Source organism: Neovison vison, chromosome 9 (genome assembly GCF_020171115.1).
Source record: "Neovison vison isolate M4711 chromosome 9, ASM_NN_V1, whole genome shotgun sequence".
In the NCBI taxonomy this organism is placed as follows: Eukaryota; Metazoa; Chordata; class Mammalia; order Carnivora; family Mustelidae; genus Neogale; species Neogale vison.
Window position 1 is genome coordinate 13,870,862 of NC_058099.1, and position 19,911 is coordinate 13,890,772.

At 49.5% G+C, this 19,911-nt stretch overlaps 1 protein-coding gene across 2 annotated transcripts in view; it reads left to right on the forward strand.

Moving 5' to 3' along the window:
* CDK5RAP2 (CDK5 regulatory subunit associated protein 2) overlaps positions 1 to 19,911 on the forward strand; it is a 168,972-nt gene that overhangs the window by 103,042 nt on the left and 46,019 nt on the right. The window contains exons 21-24 of one of the 2 annotated variants that reach the window (XM_044265030.1): positions 4,485 to 4,917; positions 10,106 to 10,337; positions 13,743 to 13,865; positions 18,043 to 18,619. In XM_044265030.1, coding sequence (XP_044120965.1) covers positions 4,485 to 4,917; positions 10,106 to 10,337; positions 13,743 to 13,865; positions 18,043 to 18,619 — 1,365 coding nt within the window. The remainder of the gene's footprint in view (positions 1 to 4,484; positions 4,918 to 10,105; positions 10,338 to 13,742; positions 13,866 to 18,042; positions 18,620 to 19,911) is intronic. The other variant, XM_044265031.1, reaches the window with a different exon arrangement.

The following is a 19,911-nucleotide window of genomic DNA, read 5'->3' on the forward strand; positions in this document are numbered from 1 at the left end:
CTATGTCAGGAAATGCTTCAGGGTGTTTGCCTGAAAACAAAACAGGAGAAACATGCGGTACGTTTGTATTTTTAATGTTACCTCTTCAGGAGGAGACTGTCCCCTTGCACACTCTTTGAGAACCATCGTAACAGCTGCCTGGGCTTTGGAGCCAGGAGGAGCCGTGCCTTCCTCGCTCAGGGACCCCCGTCTCTCCAACCACTTCCTCAGGTGCCGTGAGGAATGAGAGAGGGCCCCGTGTAAGGAACATGGCCGGCGGTCGTGTGTGTTCCGTGAAACTGTCCAGTTCCCTCCAGTGTAGGTAGAGAAAGGAGCTGCCGACTCCTGCCCGTGACTCTTGGCAAGATCCAGGAACCCTACAGTTTCTTACATCATTGGTCGAATAAGCCTCATCGACATTCTTTAGCTAAAAAAAGGATTGCAGTGTTCTGTTTTTGTGAGCTCCGGCAGGCTGACCCGTCCCCACTCTCTGGCATCTGTCCAGCATTTTTCTAGCACGTCTTCTCTTGGGGAACCTGTCTAGTGGTCATTCTAGTTAATTGTCAGAGGGACTTAGGTGACCATAGTCAGTGCTTGAGAGAGGGGGTGTTTTCTTGGTGTCAGGATCCCAAACATTCCATCAGAGTTCAGAGATGCAGCTACCTGTCTGGGACTGCCTTGGACTGTGCAGGGGTGATGTGAGTGGGGGAGAGTCCGGTGGGCTACAGTGGGCACGGGGCCAGCTGGGGCATATGTGCTCCCTGCCGGTGGGCAGGAGCTTCTTGGCCCCAGCTGACCCTTGTGGCTTCCAGCCTTCCAGCCTTTCAGTGGAAGCCCCCAAACTGTATTCTAAATCTCTTGCTTTTTAAAAATGAAGACCTAGTTACATTTTTTAAAAAAACATCTTCTGCCTGCCAGGCAAGCTTGTGACATCTCTCGTTCAGTTCCCTGTGCTCTGTAAGTATCTGTTCCATAGGCTTCCAGACCAGTGAGGCCAGTTGTAGTGTTAGAAAAGGTTTTCTCACACCAACCTAAACCCGCAGCCCTGATCTTATTCTCTGTGCAGCTGTCACTCACAGTGCACCAAAGCCCACCAAAACGAAGTGGAGTCGTGGCTCTGCGAGGCCTCCCAAAGGCCTGGCGGTGGTCTGCAGCCCCTCCTGGCGCACACATGGGGCATCGCGTGCCGGGCTCCCCTTACCCTCACACCAGCTTTCTGGGTGCTGCTCCTGGCAATCTCCTATTCATAAACGTGGGCTCTGACGTTTGGGGATTTGACATTCCCTTAGCTATAAAATGCTAGAGCCGTCGGAGAACATTCTGGAGGAGTCCTTGGGGGTAACCAGGGTTTGATTGGTCAGAGAAACACTAGTCTTCTACTTAGGAATTCCCTTTTGGTCCCAACTGCCACCATCTCTTGCCGGGAACCCAGCAGCACAGCCTCCTCTATTGTCCATTCTCCATAGAGCAGCCACAGTGATCTTTTTAATAAGACTTAAGTCAGATCAGATCCATTCCATGCTTAAACCTTCTAGCAGATTTCCATTGCTCTTACAGTAAGATCACAGCTTCTCAACCTGGCACCCGCCTCTTTCTCTGCCCATATCACCTACCCCTCCTATTCACCGAGCTCTGCTCTGCTCCTCAGACATCCAGGCTGGTTCTTACCTCAGGGCCTTTGCACTAGCCATTCCCTCTACCTAGAATGTTCTCTTCTTAGGTGTGTATGTGACTGGTGGCATCTCAGCTAGACATCAGCTGTGTAGAGAGGCCTTTGCTGACCATTAATGGGAAATCCTGCTTTAACACGTGGTCTCTGAACTTTTTCCCTCCCTTGCTCCCTTAATTCATAGTACTTGTCTTTGCTGCACATTGTCTTATTTAGTTATCAGTGTTTGCGTGAACGTCTGTCTGTCTTCTCAGTGAAATGTGAGCCCTGTGATTTCTTTGCACAATGTATGCCCACTGCCTTACATGGCAGGTGGCAGGTGCTCAGTTAAGTATTTAAGTGTCAGTGCAGATGCTTAGAAGCCCAGCATCACAGCAGAAGGTGAGTGCGGAAAATTGGAGAGAGTGTACTGATCCTTCAGAGTCAGAAATATCTGGATTCTAGTCTTTGTTCTGCCACTTTGCTAGGGGATCTTGAATCTTTATGAGCCCATTTCTTCATCTGTAAAATGGGGTTAGGTTTGGCCCTATCTCCTAGTCATACAGCAAGGCCTGAATGTTGTTGGTGTATTTAAAGGACCTGACAGGGGACGTGCTTCACAAATGTCAGTTCCTCCCCTTTACATCTCTCACTGTGGCAGAGATCCCCTGGAAGGGTCTATAAACAATGTTTGGGCCTCTGACAAGACCCTCGACTCAACTGTTAAAAAGGTCCCGATCACGGTGACAGCTTAATGAATCTCCTGTTCAGAATTCTAGCAAAGTAACACTTGAAATGTTTTATTTAACATCACCCCCACTTTAGTATATTCTAATGGCCTCTTTCACCACCTTTTACTACCCATTTGTAAAATCTTTGTCCTCGGTTTTATTGTGTGTTGTTTGGTGGTGAGTAACGGTCCTCCTTCGGCTAGCTGAATAGTAGTTGTCATTATTTTTAATCTATATTAAGGGAAGGAGAGGAAAGGACAATTTAGTTTAACACGCTTAAAGTGCCAGAAATATTTTTAAAGTCTGGGTTTACTAAATTTTAAGATGGCTTGTGTAGTCTAGATGATTCCGTATTAGAAGGGAAAATGTACCATACATTTTAATTTTGTTTTTTAAACTTCTATTTTTTACCCTCCTTCAGTGTGCTGTAGCTGTGTGATCTGAATAGAGTTGCCTCTGGCCCAGAGATAGATGATCTGAACCCAGAAGGGAGTAGGGCCTTCCCTTGGCTCTTGGAGGGCTCCATGGGAAAGGTAGAACCAGGCCTCACATCAATTGTCACATGTAGCGGGAACCCAGATATGGAGCAGGGACCATCAGGGTATGCTCAGGGAGTCCGTCTGCAGAGGCTGGCCCTGGCCAAAGGCAGGTGGGAGGAATGGCAGAGAGAAAATGTGAGCGGAACGGAGGTGGGCCTCTTCTGTCCTCGGTCATTGCTGACGGCCACGACCTCAGCCTGACCTCGATGTCAGTGGCCGCTCTCCCACCGGCCTCTCCCTCTGTCCTTGCCTGCTCCAGTCCCTTTTAACATCATTTCCTGTCTCTGTTTCCTAGTTTCTCTCTTCTTTCTTAAATGAGCCACTCTCCTTTATTTTTTAGATGATTTACATATACTTACATTAAAATCTTCAGGTTTCCTTGTTTATTTAATTTTCTTGAGTGTGAACTCTGATTTGTTGGGTTGTGACCTGTCTGTCATACTCACGGGTCATGTGTGCAGGTTGGGTTTGCCAGGGTGTGGACAGCCCTGCTCTGTCCCCTGTGCTCCCTCCTCCTCCTGTGGGGTGCCACAGCTGCCTCTGGCTCATGGGATTTACCTGGTTTCCTCCACCATGGGAGGAATTTCTGCCCCCAGTGCTTTCTGCGAATGTCCCCTTTCTCCTGACTGTGGTCTCCCCCGTTTCTGACCTTTGGGTAAATTTTACCTTGATTTTGAGGCCTATGGGGCATCTTACAGTATTTGTTATATATCTTTTGCTGTCACTTACATGGGTTTAGAGTGGAGTGGGAGGGGCTCCCGTGTGTGCTCACATGGCATATAAACTGGTCCCCACTTCTCACTGCACTGCTGGGAGCTCTGGGAAAGCCCCAAGGCAGTGACGAGAGGTAGGCAGTACTCTAAGTGGGACTGTCTGTGTCTCCGGCACCGTTTACACAGTGTGCACACAGCCGCAGCTGGGATCTGTAGGAGCCTAGGGCACATGGCCAGTGCGCTAAAGTATCTGCTGCTTAAACGCTCTCTTGTTTCGTCTTTATTGCTGTCCTGTGGAGGGAGACTTACCTTACTTCCAGAGCATCTCTGAGTTAAAACTTGAAGCCATTTTTGTGTGATTTCACTACTATTTCTGTTCCAAGTAGTTCGCAGTATCCCTGCATTCAGTGCCTGTGTACTGAGCCTGACTGTGCACAGTGATGGGCCAGGTCACTAATGGGCCCACCAGGTTGACCAGATCCTCCTAAGCCATACTCGCCCCCGGATGTAGGCATGGGGCCAGGGGCCGGGTGGACCTCACAATGGTCAGAAATGACAATTCTTGATGACCCTCTTTGCTCCTTTCCAAGCCCAGCTTTTTCTAGACCCTGTTTGCATCCTTACAGCACATGGCCCTCTCACTTGTAGTGTACATGTGGAGTCTCTTCTTATCCATGAGTTGGACATGCCAGTACCCACCGGGTGTGGTTGTCATGAGGTGACAGGGGAGAGAATCCTTGGTGGCATATGGCGAGCGGGCCTACAACTTAAACAGTTTGGGCCAGTCAGTGGAGAAGACTTGGGAAATCTGGTAGGGCATGAGGCTACAGCAGAAAACCTAGTTCTTCCACTTCCTTTTCTTTTGGAAAAACAGGCCAGACCTTCTGAAAGTGCTGCGTGAGCTACTCCTGGAACAAACGTGCTTGACAGAGCAGGGAGTGTCTGCACAACACCTTGATGGTAAAACTGAGAAGTTTCTTAAGCAAATGGCTGCTCAGCTAAGAAGTGAACTCGGACATTTCAACCAAGTCAACTCATTGTCCAAGTCCCACGATGAAGGGAAGTCGCTGCGGACAGCCCAGCTAGGAAGGACGGGTCAGGTGTCCAAGCTGGAGCTGAAAGATGCCTCCGTGCAGACCGTGGCGGTGGAGGGGGACACGCGCAGATTCCAGAACGAGGGCAAGAGAGAGGCGTGGGCAGAGAAGCCACCAGACGCCGTGTTTCACACTGAGGGTCCGCCGGAGAACTTGTGCATGGCACCAGGACAGCAGGCCACTGCCCCTTCCTTCCCCAGCGGGACTGACAGAGTAAGCTTTTCTATTTATTATTCATTTATTTTCTTATTTTATACAGATGAAAGGCTAAAAAACCAACTCTGATCTCACTGCTTTTTTTGATGTATGTAAAATCCGGTGTCTCCCTGGCCTGCACTCGTCTGGCCTCTGCCTAGAGGTGTGTGTGTGTCTTAACCTCTCTCCACCCCGCCCAGTCTTATTTGTCTGTACGTCATGACGTTTGTGCAGTTTCCTTATAGAGTCGTATTTATACATCTGTGTGTAGCTTTTTCTTTCATGCTGTGTATCAGGAACATCTTACCTTGTAACGGCTCTGGGAGATGCCATTGTGGGAGATGTGCCAAATTTCGTATGAATTTCACCTACTGGGGGATATTTATGTTCGCAGGTGAAATTGTGATACCCTGACTTGAGGAGGAGGCCTGAGAACCTAGGTTTTATCTTGTGCAGACGTTGTGGTGGAGAGGTTCTATTCTGTGAGCTTCATCTATATTCTCTTATCCTTGCGACACCTGTCAGAGATGAGGAAGCGTGGTTTTGAATGCCCACAGTTAGCCAGCAGTTACAGGGCTGAGTTGGGACCCCAGGGTGCCTGATGGCACAGCCTTACCCTTTCCCAGGCTAGCCCCCAGCTCCTGCTGGCCCAGAGTGGTGGGCTCCGATTCTGGTGGGGGAATGCATTTTGCTTCAGTCAAGAGGTTGTCTCTATGCTTCGCCTCTAATGCCATCCAATCTCCCATATTATTAAAAGCCAGATTCTCTTGGTCGTATTTGATTGGACCTTTTACTAAACTCCTTGTGGGCAGAGGGGTCAGGGCTGATGATCCCCAAAGCAGGGAGATGTCTGTATTCTGGTGGAGAAGTAGGTCATGTTTCTAATAGAACTCCGGTGATGGCTGTTGGTGTTCTTGTTTCTGATGGGTGTTTTGTATCTGAGAAATCAGCTGTACACACTGCTTCATAGCATCAGAATGGAGAATTAAGTTTATTTTCTGACCACTAAATTACTGCTTTTGTGCATACCAAAGGGAGTTAGATATATCATTAGCAAAATTGCTTTTGATTGTTTTAAATTATGTACCAAAACTGTAATTTCTAGAATAGGGTTTTCTAAAGATATCAGTAAAGACAAAAAGAAAAAAAAAAAAAGAGAGAGACACTGCCATTATATTAACGGTACTCCAGATGCAAATTTGTGCAGTTTGGATGGAATAGAAATGGTTTCATCTGCCCCAGCTCTGTTAGTTTGTACCTGTGTATTAGGAAAACTAGATGTTTTTTCCCCCAGTTTGTGTGGGAGATAGCCTCCTTTGTGCAGAAAAATTGCATAATCGAATGAACTCAGTAATTTCCCCAAATATATTAATTTCTTTTTAGTTTGGAATTATCCTTCTTGCTTATGTTTTCAAAAGAAAGGCTACTGTGTTTATTTTTTAGCATCTGTTGTTTGTGCGAGGATCGTGCTAGATATTCTCTATCTATATCATCACATTTAATCTTCCCAAGAAGCGTGTAAATTAGGTAGATATTCCTGACATTTTACGTATGAAGAAATAGAGCCTCTGAAAGGCTCAGAAAATGGTCCAGAATGAGTCAGCTGTTGAGAGGAGTAGTAGGAATAGAGACTGAAGTCCAGCTTTATGGACAGACAGGAATCTATTTATTTATTTATTTATTTATTTAAAGATTTTATTTATTTATGTGACAGAGACCACAAGTAGGCAGAGAGACAGGCAGAGAGAGAGGAGGAAGCAGGCTCCCCACAGAGCAGAGAGCCTGATGTGGGGTTCAATCCCAGGACCCCGGGACCATGACCTGAGCTGAAGGCAGAGGCTTTAACCCACTGAGCCACCCAGGCGCCCCTATTCATTTATTTTTTAAGTTGGTTTCACACCCAGTGTGGGGCTTGAACCCATGACCCTGAGATCAAGACCTGAGCTGAGAGCAAGAGTCGGATGCTTAACTGACTGAGCCACCCAGGTGCCCAAGATAGGGACTTTTTAAACCTACCTCTCAGGAAGGGAGGAGCCCTCGGTAAGGGATACCATCATAAGATGTACCGGGGATTGCTTCAGGGCTGCTTCCCTTTCTTGGTGGCTCAAGTGGGATCCGTGTGACCTGGAACCGGAGGCTGTTGCAGTGGTAACATGAGGAAATGTGTGGCAAGTGCCTGCCAGTGCCTTGTGCATGGTTGTGTAGGTGCATGTCAGGCCAGTGTGTGTGCATTCCTGCCCTCCTACCACCCCCAAGTGAGGAGTTCCGTTATGACATCTTTAATAAGGTGGTAGGTGGGGCTGTGCTCAGTGTCCATAAGGTAGCATTTTGTGTGGTGTTATTTTAAAACCCGCATTAGGTTGACTGACGGCAGTCTTCCAGCCTGAAATTGGCTTTGGCATTTGTGCACTTGCAGATATCTTTTCTCCTGCCATATGACACACAGATTTGGATCCAAGAATAAAGATTGGTGGAGACAATTGGTGGAGACAGGCAAATGACTGTTATTTTGCAGTCCTCTTTGATGAGGCATTCCCCTGCCCCTTTCACCACTGGTCCCCTTCACCACCTCAAACTGTCCTTGGCCTTGAACCTGCTCTCTGGCCTGGAACTTTGGGGCAGAGAGTGTCTCACTTTCCTTAACTGAGCAATAGAGGCTGGAGAGTTGTTGGGAGGTCCTGCTCTTACATTCTTGTTGTATGACATTGGACTGGTTGTTGGACATCTCGGTTCTTTGAAACATAGGCCCCGTAACTTCTGTTTTCCTGTGAGCTCTGGGAATGCAGAGCTTACTGGAGGACTGTGGGACAATGAGCTTGAAAGCATTTTACAACCTAAAATGTGCAAGGAGGGCTCCTTCTTCCCTTTTCCTGCTTGAGAGACCTTGCTGATTTCATCATTCCCAGGGTCCCAAGTATTTCTTATTTCCTTCTCAGGTTTCTTCTCTTCCACTTAAAAAATTAAAAAAAATAATAACCTCAAGGCACCTGGCTGGCTCAGTCAGTTAAGCGTTTTTGTTTGCCTTCAGCTCAGGTCATGATCCCAGGGTCCTGAGATCAAGTCCTGCCCGCATCACTCTCCCTGCTCAGTGGGGAGTCTGCTTCTCCCTCTGCCCCTCATCCTGCTCTTGTGCTCTCTCTCAAATAAATAAAATCCTAAAAAAAAAAGAATAACAACCTAATCCATGTATCATACAATTTATCTGCTTAAAATAAATAGTGCAGTGGTTTGGTTTGGTTTGGTTTTTGGTATATCCGTAGAGTTGTAGAACTGTTACCATAATCAATTTTAGAACATGTTTAATTATCCAAAAAGAAACCCTGACCCATTGGCGGTCATTTCCCATTTCCCCCCATCTGCCCTAGCTGTAGGCAACCCCTGATCTACTTTCTGTCTTTATAGATTTGCCTATTCTGGGTGTTTTATATATAAATGGGATCATATAACATGTGATCTTCGGTGACTGCTTCTACTTAGCTTAGTAATGGTTCCGAGGTGCATTCATGCTGTAGTGTGTAGCAGCAGTTCATTCCTTTTTATTGCCCAGCGATAGTCCATTGTATGGATGTAGCACATTTTATTTATCCATTCATCGGTCGATGGACATTTGGGCTGTTTCTACTTTTTAGCTATTATGAAGAATATTGCTATGAACATTCATGCACAAGTCTTTGCATGGATGTGTGTTTTCACGTCTCCTGGGTAAACACCGAGGAGTGGAATTGCAGGGTCATACGGGAACTCTGTGTTTAACCCTTTGAAGAACCACCAGGCTGTTTTCCACAGCAGCTGTCCCTTGTTTACATTTTCACCAGAAGCATGAAGTTTCCAATTTCTCCACAGCCTTGCCGACACTTGTTATTATTTTGGTCATACGCTGTCCTAATGAGTTGGGAGTGGCAATATTTCATGGAGATTTGATTTACATTTCCCTGATGACTAATGACACTGAACATCTTTTCATGTGTTTATTGGCCATATATAGATCTCCTTTTGAGATGTGTCTTTTAGACCCTTTGCTCATCTTTTAATTGGTCTTGGAAATCAAGGCCTATTGTCCTGAGGAAGACACATCTGAGTGGAGTCCTAATGAATGTATTGGGTATGGGAGACATGGGGGTGGGCAAGAAAGCGTGTGTAGACAGGGGAGACGGTGTATGCCAAGGCCGTAGGGTAGAAGGAGCACAGACATTTGAGGAACTGATAGAAGATGAGTGTGTGGGAATAGGGGAGATGGCAGAGGGGCAGTGACTTGGGCTGCAGGTTATGCACAGCATGGCGGCTGTGGTACGCATTTTGACCTTGGTCATAAGAGACTGGGAAGTGTTCCAGTCGTTGTAAGCAGAGGCAAGGAATGTTAGGTTTGCCTTTTCCTGCCGCAGTATGGAGAGCGGACTAGAAAGGGCATGAGGGGTGGGAGAGGGCGCTCAGGAGGTGGTTGCCGTGGTTAGGTGACTGCCAGCAGTGTCTTGGGGTTGGATGAAGACAGTGCGGGGTGGGTGGGGAGAGTCCAGGGAGCCCAGCTGGAATTAGTGGAGCCCCGTGAGTGGCGAGAGCGGGTGACGAGTGTAAAGAACGGTTTGATAGACTCGCCGGTTTGGGTGACGCAGTGAGGAGCTGGTGATGTGATTGACCAAGACGTTGGGTGTTGAAGTAGCATAGCTTTGGGCGGGGGACTTGGGTGGTAGATGGAAGGAGCCGAGTGCTGGGCTGGCTTCGGAGTGCCTGGGAGCCGGTGGAAATGAACATGTTGAGGGTGGGCAGGTGGGGGCTCCGAGCCACTGGCTTAGTGACCCGCTAGCCACGGACAGCTTCAGTCGCGGGGATTCGGTGGACCAGCAGATTGGCTTAGACTGAGGAGAGGGGGCACGGGGTTGGAATGAAGAAATAGATACGGAGCAAGAAAATGTTATTTAGAAGATTGTGCTGGGAAAAGGGTTGCCATATGTCGAGCATCTGGATGTCCACAGAGACAGCGGGCCAGGGCCAAGAGGGTGTCGCGGAGGAAAATCTTGGCGCTTGCCAGTCACAGGAGGGGACCTGCCAAGACAGAAGTCCTGTAGAATGGGAGATAAACATAGATGCCCTTCTAGGAACCAGAGGTCTGGACAGCCGGTGTGAATCCTGTTTTACGAGGTTGGCAGGAGGGTGTTGCCTCTGTGACCAGAGGAAGTGCATTCATTGTCCTGTGTACGTGTCTCTTCAGGAGGCTAAGAAGTCCCGCCTGCCCATCCTGATAAAGCCGTCCCGGTCATTAGGAAATATGTATCAGCTTCCCGTCACCCAGGAGGTGGTGGCCCAGCTGCAGGGCCAAGTCTTGGAGCTGCAGGGGGAGCTGAAGGAGTTTAAAATCCGCAATAAGCAACTTCACCAAAAGTTAATTCTGGCTGAAGCAATGATGGAGGGGAGGCCAGCGCCAGACAAAACGCTACAGAAAGGTAAGCACCGAGAAAAATGTCGTCTCCGTGAGCTAGATGAATGACCCGATAGAGCAGCTTGAAATGTCAGCCTTGTTGTTTAGAACTGCAGTAAGTTTGAGCATAAATTTTATGAATTACCGTGATTAATCTTGAGTCTTGACAAATGCACAATCAAAGGAACACAATAAGGAAAGTGAATCTATTGTTTTCATTTTATTCTGGAGTCTGGATAAGGGGGACTTGGAAGTGCTCGTGGGTCTTGTGAGGTCACCGTTCCCTTCACTTGGGATGGTCTGCAGGTAACCCAGCTGTGGAATGACTTGAATCTGGGTGGGTTTTTTTGGCTTTGTCTATGGAAGCCTCAGGCATATGGCATCATGTATGTAAGTTTTCTAGAACGTTTGGGCTGTATTACTCTGGCTTTCTCAGGGCTAATTCCAAACCCCATCCCAGAGCGGTGTAGGTGAGCACAAGGTAGTATTGGACCTCGTTTTCAGAGGGTTCATGAGTCCACAGAAGTACACACGTTGACTCCTGATTATGAACTTGTGCTGTGAGCACATGCAGCAGCACACGATACCAAAAACAACAGCAGCAGTCTTTTATTGATCTGGTTAAAAAGTACTGATGAAACCCTGCTGTGCCAGGCACTGTCGTAGGCCCTGGGGAGGAAGTGAATAAAGCAGATGATGTAAGTCTCTGTCTTCTGTTCCTGTCGTGGGGAGAAGGACAGTATGCTGATGAGCAGGTAGAGCGGACGAGAGATGGCAGGTGCTGGGGAGGAAGCGAGAGCAGGGCTGAGGGCGTGGGCAGAGGGGAGCCGGGCAGAGTGCGCCGCCACCTGCGGGATCCTAGAGCCTCCCTGAGGACGTGACATCTGAACACAGACCGGGAGGAGAGGAGGGGACGAGTCAGCTTGGAAAGTGCGTTTTTGGCAGCAGGGAAAGGGCGAAGGCCCTGACGTTGCTTTGAACTTGAGAAGCTGGATGACGAGGAAGGCGGCGGCCAGCTGTGCGGCTGGAGTGGAGTGGGGAAGAGAAGGCAGGAAGGAGGTCAGGGAGGTAGTATGTCGGGTGCGCCCATGAGACCATTCTCAGGCTTTGTCTGTCACTCAGGTAAGACCAGAAATGGAGGGTTTGGAGCAGTGGAGTGGCGCAACTTCAGCTTTACAGCAGGGATGGTCAAGCTGTGGCCTGTGGGCCGAGCTCGCTGGCCGTTTTTAAGTTTCTTGGAGCACCGTGACGGTCACTAATTGCACACGGCCTGTGACTGCTGGAGTTGAATAGGTGTGATAGAGGCCCTGTGGTTGGCAGAGCCCAAAACAGTCCGTGTTTGGCTCTTGAAGAGAGAAGTAGGCCGAGCTCTGCTTGAAAGGATCACCGGTAACACGAGCCGTTGGAGTGATGGCTTGTGCCGCCCTGAGCGGGAGAGGCAGAGGCGGGCGTCTGATGTCTGGTCTGGGACTTCTTGAGACGCCTGTTGACCAGCCCCGTGGTGGTGCCAGGTTGGCAGTTGGAGATACAGGGCCGTAAATTTAGCAAATGTCAACATATCACTGGCATTTGAAGCTCTGAGACTTGGAGACACAGGGAACAGATCCAGGCCCTGGGACTGGGACTCTCTAGTGAGCAGGGGTTGGGCGCAGAAGGAGCACCCAGGGAGGCAGGGGCAGAGCCATGAGGACGGTGTCTGGGAGCTGAGGAAAGAGCAGGTTCGCTGGGTTGGGTGTTGTGAATCAGTCCGACAACGTCTGCGGTTTGGACTTGGGATTTAGTAAGGGGGGGTCATCACTGGCAACCTTGAAGGAGCTGTTGTCCTGGCGCGGCTGAGGCCCGCCTGGGACAGGTTCCAGAGAGCCGGTGCAGGAGAGGAACCGAGATGGTGAGAATCACAGCTCTGAGGAGTCTTCCCATAAAGCGGGGCGGAGACACAGGGCAGTTAGGAGCCACGTCGTCAGCGAGGCGCAAGGGACTCAGGGAACCGGGACCGCAGGTGACCGCAGCCAGCTGGTCTGGCTGCATCAGCTGCAGAGCTGGAGTTTTTAGGGAAGAGAGCATGACCTGGCGGTGTCAGCGAGAGAAAAGGCCCGTACACTCTTCCAGGTCTGGGATCACAGGGCTTGTGGGAAAGATGGCCAGGGGCTGGCTCCACTCGGGGGCGGCCGCAGGAGAGGCAGTGCCAGGGGACAGCCGGGGCCTTAGTACGAGGGGGCAAGGTGCATGTTCAGGGAGGACACTGAGCTTATTTGGGGTTTTGGCATTGAAAAGTTGGCACTCTGGGCTGGGAGACTCCATCCGACATGGAGATCTCGCAGGTGGCTCCAGGCTGGGAGACAGCTAGGAGCCGTGCACTTCCTGTGTCACGAATAAGATGGGCTCCCGGGATTTTTTCAGCCTCACTGCCCGCTTTACGTACATGATCTAACGGAATCTTCTTAACAGTCCTCGAGGCAGGAGCAGTAATGATTTAGCTTGGGGTGGTTTTAGCATGAGGCGGTACTTTTTGAGACAAAGTGACTTGGGTGCCGTCACGCTGTCACTAACTTAGATTTGAACCAGCCTGCCTGTCTTCCAGGCCCGCGCCCTTTACTGCCTCATAAAACCTAGCACCTTGATACCTTCCATACAGACTTTCCGAGGCCCGATAGTGCGTGGTATTTTCCACTGATCTTTAGGTTCTTGAGTTCCCCAAAGTGGAAGTTTCGAGTTAAGGGGGACTTTGGCAGTGTTGCTCTTCCCTCTCTCCTTCCCTTCCCACTTTCTCTCCAGCCAGCCTTCCTTACAGACATCTATTCATGCACTCAGTGAATATTCCCCCAGCACCTGCCGTGTTCCCAACCTCATGCACTGGATGTAGGAGACAGAGACAGAGATGGAGAGGACCGAGGTAGTCCCTCCCTTCTGAGAACTCCCTGTCTAGTGGGAAGGGGCAGATAATGAAACACGCCAGTGCAGGGCAGAAGTGAGGGACAATTCAGGGAGGAAAGGTTTTATGGCAAAGGTGACTCAGCCCAGTAGAGGTCCTGGTGCTTTGTCCAGGGTTTGCAGTATGCCCTTACCATCGTTTTCATTTCTTGCTGAGACACCAGGGTGCCTCAGCCAGGTGCTGCTCCCGCAGCTGCCCAGTAGACCCCGGGGCCTCTCTCTTCTCCAGAAAAGTGGGCATGAGTCTATAGAATTCATTTTCTCACTCATAGTTTTTTGAGAGCTTGGACTTAAACCATTTGAGACAAGCTGCAGTGTATTTATGCTTTTTATGTCCTGTTATGGCAGCTCGATAGATTAATTTTATCTTATAAATTGCATTTTGCCTCCCTAGTGTTTTTATTTTCCCCGTTGTATCTTTGTGTTCTTCTCAGTTGCTTGGCTAAGTTTCAAGTCTATGGTTTTATTTATTTTTCCTTCTCTTCATGAATGCCTATAGCCCAGCCCCTTGTGGGAGCAGCCTACCAGGACAGCCCGGGAGAGCAAAAGGAAATTAAAACCATGCCCTGTGACTGGAGAGACAAGGAAGGGGACAGTGACCAGCACACCAGCTATGAGACCGGTCAGAATTCAACCCCTGTGTGTATTGAACAGCTTCTGTGTGCCAGGCACTCCTGGGGTGTTGCCTAGAAAAGTTGTTATGAAGCCCTGCAGCGGGCACTTTACTACATCATTGCTATTCCCACTTAACACATAAGGAAGCTGAGTTTTTAAAAAGAATTGATCCCAGGGTCATCCAGTTGGTGAGTGGGTAGCCGCGTGGGGGTACAGGAGACAGGGTGTCTGAGCTCGCTGGACCATTTGTCATGCTTTTCTCCCTGGCCTGGGTGCTGGCGGGTGCAGTACGTGCTCGCAGGAACCCCACAGCCAACCCTGCGGCCAGGTGGCTCTCCGTATGGCACTGGCTGCGTTAGGCGGGCATTGCTGGCCTCCCACCGCCCAGGAGGGTGGGTCACAGGTGAGTCCGAGCTGCCTCCTGGTGTGCGGGCTGTGTCAGGTCGCTCAGTGGAAAGGTACAGACACGTTAGTGAGGTCCCAGACAAGTCGCATCTGTTTCTTCTTAGGTATGTAGATAAGCACAAAGGATGATAAAAGAATATTCGTGTTCCCATTCAACCAGAATGAACACGTGCTGACATTTTTCTTTTTACCTTAGATCCACTCCCCTTTGCCTTTGTTTAGAAAAAAAAAGAGTCACCTTTCATCTGGACCTAATTCATTCTGTAAGAAACAGTTGTCTTCAGGAATTCTTTAAGTTTGTCATGGGGTGGTTATGAGGACGCCAGTCTCTCGGGAACTGAGTCATGGTGTACGCTTTCCCAAGGCCTCCAGTCAGTGCGGTCGATACGTGGTCACATATTTCTGAATATTCAGGGCTTTGAAGCCCTCTACAAGCAATAAAGTACCCTTAGCTGAATGGTAGAAAGTTCCAGAACTGCAGTATTTCCTCTAATGCAAATAAACAGTCCTGGGGATATCTTTGGATTTCTTGTTCATAGTTAGTTGATCACTTAAGGCTTCCTGTCTAACTGGCCGTTTCCCTTTCCCTCCCAAATCCCCAGCATCAGTGAACTTCCCTTTGTCTGAAGGTGCTTCTAGAACTTTGCAGGTGTTGTTGCCTCTGCCTGAATGTTCTCTGTTTATTTGATGTCCCTGTCCCTGTCTTTTAGGTCTCTGCTTCAGTGTCACTTTCTAGGGAAGGCCTTCCCGAGGCCCTTGGTTGGGGAGACACTCCCAGTAGCTCCCGCCACGCTTCCATCTTGAGCTGACTTGCTCAGGGGCTGCCCTCAGCAAAGCTGGTACCGTGTATGATGCCGTCACTGTTCTTTGCTCTTCAGTAGCTCCTCGATCCTCGAGAAGCGAATGCAGGGGATTCCACACATGTTACTGAGGAAGGGAGAGAGGCATTAGGAGGCCACATTCAGGGTGTTGGAGGCAGGTGTCCCGGCTTTGAGGGAAGGGCTCTGCTGCTTGCTCCCTCTTAAGTGAGTTCTTATCTCTCTAAAACTCCATTTCCTCTTCTGGAAGATGGGGAGACTAGAGCCTCCTCACGGGGCTGTTGGGAAGGCTCTCCATGCAGTCTTCACATAGGGGAGGTGCTTGGCGTTCGGCCAGGCCCTGGCCCAGTTGTGTGTCCTGAGGCCTCGCTAAACCCACGGGTTCACCCTGTACACCACAGCTTACGGCCTTCCCTCAGCCACACGCTCCATGCAGTGACTTTAAATGAAAGATCCACTTTTGGCCCTTCATCAAGGGCTCCTGGGCTGTGGGGAGCAAAATCAGGTTGCCGTGTCGATGCTGGGCCACGAGACGTGCTGGGTACCGGCCTTGGAGCCCGGAAACCAGATCTTTGCTGCTGCCTAATCTCAAGCTGCTGTAGATTGGGGGCAAATGTGTACATGTTAGATTTGTTGTGTTGTGAGGAGCGAAGCTGAAAGTGGAGGTTAAGTGTTGGTAGGAGAATGCACACCGTCCCCCACTTTCTGAGATGCGTGAGTATGTGTGTGTGTGCGTATGTGTGTTTGTGTGCGTGTGTAGCTAAGCATCAGAGCTGACCACAGTCTGCATCACAGAAGGACATTTGTGTGTGTCTTATTACATTTGTCTCTGCCTGATGATTACTTAATGAAAATCATCGAAACCAATCTTTATTCCCCAGAGTGAACAAACATTGCTTCTTGCCATGAAATTCCATTATCATGAGGTTATTATGGCAAAGATAGTTCCTTGACTTGGAAGGTGATTTACCAGAAAAAAAACCTACTGAGATCTCTCCCTCTGTCTCTGTCTATCTCTTACACTCGTTCAGCCAGCAGTTACTTACAGAGTACCTTCTCTGCCCCAGGCCCTGTGCCAGACCCCAAGCACAGAGACAAATGACATGTCTGCACCCCAAGAGACGGCAGACACTAGTGACTATCACAGATTTTGTACAGTAGAAATGCTGTATTAGAAATGCTTCCTTTAGGTCATGTAGCAGCTGCTTTCTAAAATAAAAAGAGTTATTTTATGGTATTTGCCTCGTGAACACAGAGATAAGAATGGGCTTACAGCCACGAGGAACAGTTGCAGAACCCAGAAATTGGAATATACAGTCTGACGAGGATTTTTGTGTGCTTTTCCCTCTGAGAGCTCTCCCAGTCCCTGTCGTCCTACCCACACGGTTGCTTCGGCAGCGTTTGCCCTGGTCCACAGCCCCAGTCCTGCCTCCTGTGATAGGCATCCTCTTCCGTCTTCTGGCAGTTCGAGGGAAGCAGAGAGTATCAAAAGTTGTCGGGTTCCTTCACTACCGTGTGCCGGACGCTTTTCGTGGATAGCGTCCCCTTGGATCCTCAGAACACGGCAGACACAACCCTTCACAGTAAACGGTCTTCTTTCCATTTTGCAGATGAAGCCACTGAGGCTCTGAGAGGTTAAGTTATGTGCCTGGGGTCGTGCAGCTAGTAAATGGCAGAGCCAGAGTTTGAAACCAGACCTGGTTAGATTGTGAGGATGGGTTTTTCTGTTATATTCTGCTGCCGCCTGAGTAAGCATTCAGATGCCCCTTATCCTGAGCGGAGCTTCCCCTGGACAGCGGGCAGCGTGCTCTCATTGAGGACAGAAACTCTGGACGCAGAGCTGGACGTCTGAGCTGGAAGTCTCACAACAAGCTGCTTAGACGTCTTTCGGGGGGAGACTGAGGCTCTGAGACATTAAATTACTTGCCTAGGGCTGGTGTGTTGCCAGCAAGCGGCAAAGCTGGGCGCGGTCTGCCTTCTCTTTGACTTCAGAGCTGCGCCTTCTCTCCTCAGTACGACTCCACCGCTTGCACAGGCTGGGCCGCCCGTCTTGGGGCTCAGAACCAGCTGTCAGGAAATAGCTCCCGGCAGGGTCGTGCGTCAGTGAAACAGCACACTGCAGGGGACGTCGCGGCACCTCCTGGAAACTGTTAGACGTGGAAGTGAAGGCTGTCCTCAGTCATAGGGATTTTAGAATTATTGAACATCACCTCACATGCTGCCCAGTGTTTGTCTGACCCTTTGGACTGCCGGTCTGGGTGAGGGACCGTACCAGGTCCCGAGAACATGAAGGGGAAAGGCCAGTCCCTTCTGTGAAGGAATGAGAGAGGAATCCAAACCACTGATGGCTATGTAAATAAGCAAGCTGGTGTCGCTCCTGCGTTTGCACCCAGAACACGGTGTGTGTGTCCAGGACGAGTTTGTGTAGGATGCTGTGGAAACACAGAGGAAGGGGCAGGTTGGCAAAGTTTGAAGATGGGCTTTTGCAGAAGGAGAATCAAATCTGTATGTCGAAGAATGAGTAGGACTTCACTGAGTGGGCGTAGAGGACCAGATACATTCCAGGCAGAGGGAACAGCTCATGCAAAAGCACAGAGACACAAAACAGCCTGGTGTGTGCAAGGAATTCTGGGAATCTCCATAGGAGGTGTGAGGGGATGCTCTTGGGTAGGTTGCCTGGAACCAGATTGTGGAGGGTCCCAGATGCTATAAGAAGGAGTTTGGGCTTAATCCTCAACATAGTGGGGATGTTGATGAATTTTAGGTGGGCGCTGGTGGTTATCATGGTCTTTTTAGAGCTAGTTCTTTTTTAGAACTTTTTAGAATAGTTGCTCTGAGGAAGAGGGTGGATTGAGAGGTAAGAGGAAGGACTGGAGTCAGAGAGGCTTATTAGGCTCTGCAGGGACAGAAGGGGTAGATTTCAGCAAAGAAGGTACTGACATAAGTGTGTTTGATTCGCAGACTCTGAAATTTGCCAGCCTGATGGCCTTGCCATCCTGCCAACGTGCAAAGAGAATCCTTCTGAAGATTTTCCAGGCCCAACCTCAGTGGCTGCCTACTCGAGTTCTAAGAACCAGCTTTCCACCGAAGTCAGTGTGATTGGGACCCATCAGTCTGAAAAAATGGACACTTCAAGTGATACAGAAAACTTAAAACAGAAAATCTGTGACTTGGAAACTGAGCTCGAGGGCTACCGGAATTTCTTACTTCAGCTTCAAAAGCACTCCCAGTGCAGCGAGGCCATTATCACAGTTCTGTGTGGGACAGAAGGGGGCCAGGACGTCTTGAACAAGCCCAAGGGTAGTACCGATGAAGAAGAAATGACATTCTCAAGTTTGCACCAAGTCCATTATGTGAAGCGCATGAAGATCCTTCGTCAGCTGGCTCCAGAGGTGACCGACGGTGGGCTGCTGGAGGGCCTCAGACAGCAGCTGGTGGAACAGGAGCACGAGCTGCAGAGGGAGCAGAATTTGAACATGGAGCTTTTCAGTGAAATCCATAACCTGCAGAATAAATGCAGAGATCTCTCACCCTCCAGGTACATCCCACTGCTGCCTCTCCCACTCTAGGACCTTGCAGTTCCCCTGTGTTGCCACTAGGTCGGAGCCCATGAGTGCAGGGGAATGCTCCGGCAATGGGGGGGGGGGGGGCTTGTGTACTGGGGAAGGATTGATGGTGGGTTTAGGGCAGCTGGGCCCTGTGGAGAGGTGAACGGGAGGCCACAAAGAACAGCGGCTGTAGCAGTCTAGTTTTGTGTCTTCTGAAATTGGCAGAGTGGATTTTCCCCTCGTCAAGCTGGGAACTGAGGGCAAAGAAAGGTATTATTCCAGTCGCTTGGTGAGTTGTGGTACGTTTGCAGAATGGCAGTGTTTACTCCTGGACCCCATTGTTGGCTTTCACTGTGGGACTGAAACTGATGTCCTAGGCATCATTCCCTAGGTGGGAAGAATATAGATACTTTCCAGGTCTTTACCCCTGAAAGAGAAGAATTCTTAGATCATGTTGAATGGACATAGATATGTAGAGTTTTGCTTTATGAGCTAATGACAAAAAAAGCAATCATTTGTAAAGTTGGCCTTTATTAGTCACTTATTTGAGACAAACACATAGTTCTGAATTATCATGAGCCAGAGTGAATTTTTTCAAGCCCTCCCGAACAGCAAGATGGGAGGAAGCTTGTATTTATTGACGGCAGGAGTGTCAGCCCCCCAGGTAGGCGCTTTCTTATTTAATCCTCAAAATCACCTGGAAAGGTGTTCTTGAACATGTGTCCGTGGATGAGGAATTGAGGCTCGAAGAGGCTGCTGTGACTGAGCGGACGGTCCGAGGGTGCGGACGGTGTTGCTCTGAGGTGAGGCCGGTGCACAGGCCCGCCCCGTCGCACCTTAGTTCTCGTGTCCTTCCTCACCCAAGAAACCGCCCGCCTTCCGCGCAGCTATCATGTGACCCTTACATGTGTGCTCGCCAGCGGAGGGGGTCAGCAGCCCCACGTACTGTCCTCTTCAGGGAAGGGGAACACGCTGAACTGAAGGGTCAGCATCTTCGCCAGGCCACGCCGGGGCCAGGTGACTGTGGCTGTGGTTAATAGGAGCTGTGTTTTCCTTAATTTGTGTTTTGCTCTGTGCCTGTGATTACTCGTGTGCCGACACAGGAAAAGACATGTGGTGTCAGGAGGTAGTTTTGTATAATAGAGCATGGGCTTTGAGGGCAGACTGTGTTTGAGTCCGAAACCTTCCCTGTTTAACTTGGCGATCTGAGTTTGGTTCCCCTGTAAACGAGGAGGTGCGTCCGTTTGTCTGGAGATGGTGAGGAGAAGTTAACTTATTAAAA